Source organism: Poecilia reticulata, linkage group LG12, assembly GCF_000633615.1.
Source record: "Poecilia reticulata strain Guanapo linkage group LG12, Guppy_female_1.0+MT, whole genome shotgun sequence".
Taxonomy (NCBI): Eukaryota; Metazoa; Chordata; class Actinopteri; order Cyprinodontiformes; family Poeciliidae; genus Poecilia; species Poecilia reticulata.
This window is the reverse complement of record NC_024342.1, coordinates 17,702,465-17,712,258: the sequence shown is the minus strand read 5'-3', so window position 1 is coordinate 17,712,258 and position 9,794 is coordinate 17,702,465. Positions and strand designations below refer to the sequence as shown.

General features: G+C 36.8%; 1 protein-coding gene across 2 annotated transcripts; it reads right to left on the bottom strand.

Moving 5' to 3' along the window:
* Positions 1-456: 456 nt before the first annotated feature.
* On the bottom strand, positions 457-7,699 carry lman2la (lectin, mannose-binding 2-like a). 2 transcript variants are annotated; one of them, XM_008424301.1, is made up of 9 exons: positions 7,480-7,699; positions 7,000-7,118; positions 6,666-6,783; positions 6,486-6,568; positions 6,328-6,360; positions 3,965-4,126; positions 3,760-3,874; positions 3,425-3,547; positions 457-3,310 (listed from the first exon to the last, which is right to left on the bottom strand). In XM_008424301.1, exons 1-9 carry the CDS (start codon positions 7,676-7,678, stop codon positions 3,168-3,170), a joined length of 1,095 nt encoding a protein of 364 aa, XP_008422523.1. In that variant the 5' UTR covers positions 7,679-7,699; the 3' UTR covers positions 457-3,167. The 2 variants fall into 2 exon arrangements, with proteins under 2 accessions (XP_008422523.1, XP_008422524.1); XM_008424302.1 differs by lacking the exon at positions 6,328-6,360.
* Between the last annotated feature and the right edge of the window lie 2,095 nt (positions 7,700-9,794).

The window sequence follows — 9,794 nt, the reverse complement described above, 5'->3', positions numbered from 1 at the left end:
AAGCAGACCCAAGCGTCTGATTGGCTAACCTGTGTAGCGTCTCAACGAATCGCCTTGTGTACAGCAGTGTGGACCCACCCACTGACTTTGATGGTCAGACTAATTGACAAAATGTGATATCCTGCAACACAGAACCATGAAAATAAAAAAATATAGTGATATATGGACACAAATTGTCACATAATTATATATTGAAAATTTCTGAAACAAATATGTGGCATGTTTATACTTTGATACTAGTAACTGTTTACTGACAATATGAAAAGAAATAACAGTTTCCTCCCTGATTTAATGTAATCAAAGGTACTTGTTTTAATTTTGTGAAATAGTGCTTGTGCTACTAACAAAATATATTTTAAAGATACTAAAACAATAAAGTGGTCATTTGCAAATATATTTTTGTCCTACAAAATGCCAAAGTGAAATACTCGGGACTAAAAAAGCAGAAGAGATTTGTTGTATTGAACGGTAGATAAGACGCATTTTATTAAAAGAAAAACAACCACAGAATGCAAATGAGTGTCATGGGAAATAAGATGCTAGTCATCTTACAAAAAAGAACCAAACAAATATGAAGCATAAAGATGATGTGCATCAACAACAGCCTGTTGCGTCAGACCTGCATGTGCTGACAGCAAAGACATGTAACAGAGACAAGAGACATGTTTGTACTCGTAACAAAAGAAACGACAAACAAAAGGTCATTTTAGTGTAAGGAAAGAGAAAGACTGTCTGTAGCAGTTATGTTGCTTACATTCTTAACAAATCTCAAGTCTCTCACAGGAAAAATATCTTTAATAAATATATTTGAAGTTAAATTCTCCCACATTATCTCGTAAAAGCCTAAAAACCCAGACTAGTCGTGTTCAAACTCTGCATTGGTGAAAGCCAGTAGAGATAAAATACCTTCATATCTTTTATCACATCCAACAATAAATGATTTGCCTTCAACACATACGAACATTTTAAAATCAGTTTTACTCAAAACGTAAACAGCAGTCTGGACGACACACAAGCTGAAAAACTGACATTTTCCGGCTCTAAAAATCACTGAGAGGAGATTGTGTTGCTTTGAGAATGCAAAGCAACACAATCTCCTAAACAAGCGGAATATAATCGTTTAACAAAATCTTGATATCACATTTCAAAATAAAAACTTCTTTTTTTTTTTTTAGATGGACATAGTGTTTGCATTTTAAGAAAAATGCATGCAAACCTTAGATTTGGTACTTTAGCATGTTTTTAAGTTAAGATCCTCTTTAAATGTGAGTCCATATGGGTTGGCCTCATGCACCATTTCATAAAAAGATTGTGAATTTGGAGGGTGATGAATTTAAGCATTAATGGATTCCACAAAAAATATTGTAAACAGATTAGAATTCTGCATCAAGATATTTGCTAAATCAGCATTGGATTAAAAACAGTCAGGAGTTCTAATAGGAAGGAGCTTCAACAGACACAGGAAGAAAACTCACATTATTAAATCTAAGTTAAATTTTCTGAGATGGAGAAAATTAAACTTGGCGTAGTCGGCCTGTTTCGAGTACATAAGGATCCATTCTGGTGGTGCCAAAAATGTCTGTGGAACATATGATAACCATGTGAAAGGAGAGAGAAAATGCTGCTGCTCCTTTAACACAATATTTTTTTTGCCACTCCGTTTTCTCAGAGCATTGATTGGTTAAGAGAAGGCGCTTTATATGTACTGGATCGCTAAAGGAAACTAAAGGTGCCCATGGAACAGCTTAAGCTTTTAGCACCATGGTGATAGTACAAGGTAAGAAGGGAGGCAGCTTTGTTAAAAATCCTGACCCGAACCCAAAGTTACATCAATCAACAAGTGGAAAACGCTGAAATTGGGTCCAGAATCCCTTCCTAAGCTAAGATCAAGAAACAGAGTATCCATTAATGCAACATGAAAAATTTGTTATTTAAAATTCGAGATTTATGTACAATGTTACCTTCCAGACAAAATTCAGGGAAGGCACTACTAAATTTATCCAGATAATGATAAAAAACAAAGTTCTCACACAACATAACAGCTGGAAGAACCCGAACTAGATTCAATTTAAATTATAGATGAATTAAACAAGTTCAAAACAACTACACTAATTGTAAAGTATAAACGGACAGACCTGATCATCCATCCATCCACCTGACCCCGGATAAGCGGGAGAAAATGGATGGATGGATGGACCTGATCAAATATCTTACATAGTATTTCTCTTAAACTTTTTTGCCTTTTTCGTAAAGTGCAGCAAGAAGCTTTGGAGTAAATTAAATAATAAATCAACTGTATAAATAATGAAAGTAGAACATCTTTCTCAAGCTCATAATCCAATGTGGTACTAAAAATGTCAGCTGAGTGACCAAATTTTAAAATGACTCATTTATTTACTTTCGGCTTGGGGAAAGAATAAGGCTGCATGATGTAAGGGAAACATGAAATTCGATGGCAGTGGTGAATGACGCAATAAAGATATGAATAAGACATACAAAAATAAACTCACAGTAATAAACGTATACCACAGATAATGAGCAAATCCTTCCAGCTTCTGGACAAAATGTATTCATTATTTCCATCTCAAAAACAACGTTTCATTGAAAAAGCCGCTTCTGACTTTACAGTCTTCTAAAACTTTCCATGCTCAATAAAACAAACTTGTATTACAAAACGTATAGAGGCTTTATGTCTGGTACTTCAATTACTACCTAGCATTTATTGCAGTCCAGGCAATTCTCTCTAGTCCAGACAGAGATGTTGGGATAACAATAAGTTTGCAGAGTATTGTGCAGCCCAGGGAAGACTGACATGTATTTTAAAATCCACCCTTTTAACATGATTTAAATATTGAGAAGTTAATTTAGGCAGTCATCTGGACAACATTATTACATTTAAGTAACTTATGGGTATGTGTAGTGAACATAGCTACTTAGAAGAACTATCAGAGGTGAAAAATGTAAACCCCTCCAGCTGGTTCAGAACCACTGCTGGAAAAATGGCTTCAGTTGCAGGGAAAACCTGTCCTCCTTCTCCTGTCAAACTGGGTAAAAAAAAACCTCTGCTGCTCCGCCGCTCAGTGGGAGCGCCTTACTTCTCATCTGATCTCAGCTGGGTTGGTGGCCCACAGTAGTCATCATAATCCCTGAGCCCTTTGTGGCGTTCCTCAGTAGAAGCGCTTACGCCGGCTCTCGTTCCAGTGGCTGTAGACCACCATGCCGATGACGACGAGGAAGATGCATCCCAGCATGGAGAAGAGCACAGTGAAGAAAATGGCTAATCCGCTCATCCCTTCTTCATTCTGACCCACTGCGGAGAAGAGAAAAAAACAACAAAAGTCAATATGACAGAGAGAGAGAGAGGATATTAAATGATCTAAATGTGATGGAACAAATGTTTTTTTGTTTTTTTTGCATGTCTTACATCTGAGGAGCTCCATGTTGTCCACGCTGGGGATAGTTACTACATCCTCCTCCTCCTCTTCCTCCTTTTTACTCCGCAACACCGTCAGTTGGTAAAGTTTGAGGGAAATGATGTCATGGTTATCTATCAAGTTTTAGAAAAACAAAACATAAATAGTCTATGTTTTAGATTTTGAGTCTTACAAAAATGATTTAACGAGCAGAGATGAGCCAAAGCCTTCCTTCTACTGTGGTCTGTGTGTGTATTTACAGATTAACTGGACGAATCTCTGTTTAAATGAAGCAGAACAATTAGCAGTGGCTGATAAGGTTTTCAGTGCTGTTCAGTGATTTTACCCGAGAGATCTCCGGTGATTGCTGAAGCTCCGAAATAATATCCCAGAGGCAGCCTCACTCCAGGTATGTCCAGACAGTCCCGCCACTCATGCTGACCATCGATGTCTATCATCACCTGTCCCCACAGATTGCAGCCAAACAGAAACATTTTTATTTTCTGGCGTAGACGTTCTTTAGCCGTGTCTCCTTGTCGGCGGTTTCTCACCGTGAGCCTGCGGCGGATATATCGAATGAAGAGGAACGTGTCGTGCTTTTGGTTGCGCACCATGGCGTTGCAGCCACCGAGTTCGGTGGGGCGACCGTCCCGCTCGTGGTCGTAACTAATGGTGCCGTTTCCCACCATGGCAATAACGAACGGGAAGATCCTCTTGTAGTCGAAGAGGGGGAGGAGAGAGACGGCAAAGGTAATTCAGGAAAATCTGATTTAAACTCATCTCTTATCAAAAGATGTCGATGCTGATCGCTTTGAGGACGTACACGACTCAAAAAGTCGGTGGCTCTTAGGAAGCTATTTAACTGAGGAAACGGCTTTTTCAATCATTTTGATGAATGGAAGGTTGGCCTGTAATTCTGCAGTAGTGGTTTGTCCATATTGTTCTTTTTTTAATCAATGATTGGATAACTGCTGTTTTAAAACCTGGGAGAAAAAAACCCTGATGAGTGGGATGAGTTTACTATTTGAATCAGATCAGATGATTCAGCCAGAACTTTGAAAAGTTGTGGGTAGGTTATAAAGCATGCTCCACTTTCAGTACACATTGTTGTAGCAAGAACTTTTCTTCATTTTCTACACATTTCACACAAAATTCAAATATTCCTTTTAATTTTTGTGAGTAGTGTTTTTTTTGTTTTTTGTTTTTCTTTTGTTAATGTAGTCATGCAAGTTGACTCCTGTCACGCACTCACATTTAGACAAACAATGATTTCTGGTCACAATACTATCATGACAGCATAAACAAAATAAAATGCTGAGATGCATCATAAGATATGAGCAAAAACGTAAAAAAGTGCAACAATCATTTGTGAAATTAGCTAATTGTTGAAGCTTTTATATGAATGAAAGTAGCACAGACAAAAAAAGCTAAACACAAAAATGTTATGATTATTATTATTATTATTAATTAATTAATTTAGTTTGTGTTAATGCTGATAAAATGTTTAAAGATTAGGAAACACCTAAATACCTAGTACTAAATACTTCATTTGACAAAATGCTTAACATGGCATATAACCACAATATGAAGATTAGTTGACAACAAGGTCAGAAATATGGAAAATAATGCCACAAAAGTTTCTAAAATCATCAGTAGCAGTGATGTCGCTTGTATCTGTATGAAAGACAGACACAACTTCACGGTGGAAATCACAATAGGAGCTCTGAAACAGAATCAATGTTTGTGAAAGCAATCACTATATAAATAAATCAGGCTATTAATAGTAGTGATAATAATAAAATAAAAATGTACCCAGGATGTAGGAACATTGTAGAGTTTTCTTATCTCGTTTCCTGTTCCGAATAAAACATATCTAACACTGAATCTGTGCTGGTCTTGTTTTTCTTGCTACTAAATAAGTATTTGCTGCCATCTAGATGTTCATTTCAGTAAAGACCCTTTTTAAATGGCATAAACCCAATGCACGTCTCGCATATTAAAACACAAATGTGCAGGGCTGAGAAAAAGTATTTACACTCCACTTCCAAATTCTTTATTGTATGAAAATAAAATTTCATACAACTTCTTTAGGTTTTAGGTGATAAGCCAAGATAAGGTGGTGTATCTTTGTGAAATGAAAGGAAAAGTATAAATGGCTTTTAAAGTTGTTGTCTTTTTTACATATTCAAAGCTCAAGAGGAAAATCTCTCAAGCACTCTACTCTGCTGACCTTTTCTGAAAGCTGAATGGAAGTAGGAGAGGACAAACATGTCAAAGATGCTCTTGCTGGATGAGACCAAACTGTTACTTTTGTAACATCACACTGGAAAAATAATAAATCATAAAAAATAAAAAAAAAGCTGCTAGAGGTTGCAAAAGACTTGAGACTGGGTTGAAGACTCACCTCCCAGCAAAACAACAACCTTAAACATACAAACACGACTATGAAATAGTTTTGCTTGAAGCAAATTTATAAAGGCCCATACTTGATTTCTCAGAGTTGCGGAAGCTGTGAAAGGCTGTGGAGTAATTAATTATAAAGTCAATGCCTTCAACTCATCAAAAGCAATTTATTTACAAAGCTTTAAGATGCTGACATTTTTAAACCTATGACAGCAGCTGCATCAGTGCCATTTAAAATTTCTTATATAATTTTCTTGTTAATGAGAACCTTTTGGAGTCTGATGTAATGTTCCTACTTTTAGTTTAGTTTCTTATTTAATGTTGGATATAAAATATTTTGAATGGCTTGTGAACCGTGAAGTATGTTAACGTGAGTAAAACAGTCAGTGAGCCACACAGCAAACCATGCAGGAACAAAAATATTACAAACCAAAATGTTTTGGTTTTGGGAGCGACATGCACCTCTAGGATGGATTTCCATTACATTGTTCTAAACACAGAACCAGGTTACCTGTGTGCGGGGGGTGTATCTCTTCTTCTGCGCCTGTGTCCAAATGATTGCACAAAGAACACAAACACAGCCCCTTTACACGAATCTGTAACAACACCTTGCCAGTGTGAGGCGCTAGTTCACTGACCCGACTTTAGGCAGGACTTTCTGAAGCATACCTCTATGTACTTCTCCTCGTTGGGATAGGTGTCCACAAACACACCCAGGCCAGTGAAGTTGTCCATATTTCCAAATACAGGACCTGGAGGCACATCAAAGTAAAGTGTTATAGAAATACGTGTGAAGATTAGTACTACAATGAGTTAAAGCTACATTACATTATGTCTCATCATAATCACCTTTCTGCATGCGCTCCTTGGTATACCAAATGGCCAGACCGTCACCATTGAGGTTCTTCTTTCCTTGCCCATGAACCTTAAAGTGCACCTGCATCTCCCAGTCCTTTAAGTGGCATGGCTAAAAGACGGAGCAAAAGGTAAAGTGACATCATTCAAACAAAAGAATATTAAAAGAAACCTTTAGTTTTGCTTTAATTTCTAAAGTAAATGTTGCTCTTCATAGGAGAAATTAGTTATGCTAACATTAGAGCTAAGAGAGAGAGACTGACGGGTCTACTAGCATCAATCATGTAAAACAGTAAATCAGTTATTAGAAATAGATTGTGCTACTCACAATGCGGCTCCATACTGCCCCCTGTCTGCTCTGCATGTCGGGTGTGAGTCGCACCTGGTCAGTGGTTACCATGGCATCCCCCATCAGCTCCCAGTGGGAGGAGCCTAAAGATCCCACACCTGCGACCACAAATGATACAATCATTACTAAAGAGCTGACTCGGCAGGTGAATGTTATCGCCAAAGCAGGTCTCCTTAGTCAGCCAAAAAAAAAAAAAAAAAGAGCTGGCATAATAAGGACAGAGACAAAACAGATTAAGAGAGAATAATAATAGTATGGTAACGCAGCAGTAAAGTATAACAGCTAAATCTAAGATTGGGAAGCTGTGTTCTGTCCGAAAACGACTTCCGTACATGTTAAACTGTGAGCGATAAATTTTAACAAAGGTGTCATTTATTTACTGAAAGCATCCTTCTGGAAACATCTGTCCTCCGGCCTGTCCCCCACCCTTGCATCGCTTTTCCTGGACGGATGGCATACCTTGGTAAGGCTTGGAGAGGGAAAACTCCCGCTTCAGGAACTCTTCCATTTCATGGTCATCGTCGGAAAAACACAAACTTACAAATAAAAGAAGGAAAGTAAAAATTAAATGCAGTTTGTACGGCATTATGTTCCATTTGGACATAACGTTCAGCTGTGATTTGGAGAGGCTGAGCTTGCTGCTGTTAACGGCAGCCATGGTGGGTCAAAACTCACGTAACTCGAAGAACGCAAGCTTCGTTGCTATTGGTCCACCGTGTTGTTTGGCCCATTTTAATTGGTTAATATGATTGTCAGTCATAATGCGTGATTATAATTGGTCGCATTACTTTAGAAACAGAAATGAATATTTACAGTCTCTATCTACGAATCCAGTTCTCTCCATAATCCTTAGAAACAAACAGCTATTTAAGAGATTGCAATGGTAAATTGTCTGAATTATGTGCTTTCACGCAATATAAAAATATCCATATTTTAAAGAAATATCTTTATGAAATTGATATTTAATTGTTGACAGGTATTCAAAAATAATAGATCAAACGGTATTAGAGAAACTAACTTTATTTTACATTAAACAATCCATTCTTTTAAACATTGGGAGTGTGAACTGCCCTTTATTTAGATTGTGGAAAATTCTAACTTTCTACTACACTGGTAAAAGAAACATAAATAATCAAATAAATTTGTCAGTGAACAATAAAATATTTAAGTAGTGCTTGTTAAATAAAATGCATGATGTTTAATAGACGAATTAACTAGATTAAGAGTATCAACAATCTGTTAGTACAGTTATAATGACGTTTATAACATCTTGGTTTTTCAGAAGGGCAGAATCATTATAGGTAAAAAATAAATGGCGGATGTAAAGATGTTTGTTTCACATTAAACAAACAGCAGATCAAGTTCCACGACAACCTATCATAGCAATCTAAGTTTACTATCCACTGACAATATAAATTTGCATTGATATAAGTTTCTAGGTATCACATATTACATGAGACCAACCCTATCATAGAATTTATTGCCTTTATTTTCTGTATATGTATTTTACAACTCTTTTGACCTCTTTTCATGTCACATGTAGGTTTGAATGGGAAATCCAGCATGTTGTGTTCAAAGCACCTGCATGGTGCAGGGACTTCCTTTCTGAGTCACAATTGGTGCATACCACTAGTAAGTGTTAAAACTTTTGAGTTCTGTTCATTTCACTCTTTGCAGTCTGCTTGCAACTTTGGTTATTTTGTACCCAATTTTTTTCCCATTGACCTGGAATTTTTAGTTCATCCACAACTTGATAAATTTCATTATAACATTATATATGCAAGAAAATATGACTTCAATAAAGATAACAACAGATGGTCACTTAGAGTTATTTTGGTTTGAGCAGGGGTCATAATGTGTCATATTTCTAAGAGTCGGCTGGCCCAAGTGGAAATATAGGTGTAAAGTTTTCAGACAGTATTTAATTACTTGTCATATTTGAACATTTTTATGACTTTCAACGTTTAACCATTATTGACAAAAAATACTGAACTAAAATGAAAATAAATGGTTTAAGTTGTACATGCATACAAAATAGCTTGTTCATATAGTGGAACCATTAAAGGAGGAAATGACAATGTACATGAACAAAATGAGCAAATTAATTATATTTGTTTTTAGTTCTGGCATTTATTAATAATTACTTATTGATTCACCGATTTTATGAAATCGTGGCACTTTTGATGCTCCATATATTGGATTTTCTGTTCTGTAACCTGTCGTACTGCCGGTGTTATGCCCAGAAAAGCCCCCCTGCCCAAATTTGCATCCCCTGTCGCGGGAGCGCGCATCGCTCTAAGCTCTCGCATATTGATAACAGGTGTTATGCCCAGAAAAGCCCCCCTGCCCAAATTTGCATCCCCTGTCGCGGGAGCGCGCATCGCTCTAAGCTCTCGCATATTGACGAGGAAACGGATAAAAATATGACCGGAGAGGAAATTTTTAAGATATTTGTAACATTATCACGTTTCCTAACCATGTAATCCCTAATACGGTGGGTTTTATTTCGCAAATTATTTGAAATAAATACGGTTTTTACACTTTTATTGACACAATGAGTCGAACTTTTTTTCAGTCCGTGTCTGTTGTAAACGTTCTCCGCAAATGGTTTGAAATTCTCTGCTTTGTCTTTTGATATCATAATAGCTCAAAAGCATTRCAACAGAGACCCATTATGTAGAGCATTTTATATCATGCTTCACTTCTAGTCTGTTAACGTAGGAGGAAATGCAACTTAATTTATGAGCCTGAAAATATTTGCATCCGTCTTGTTG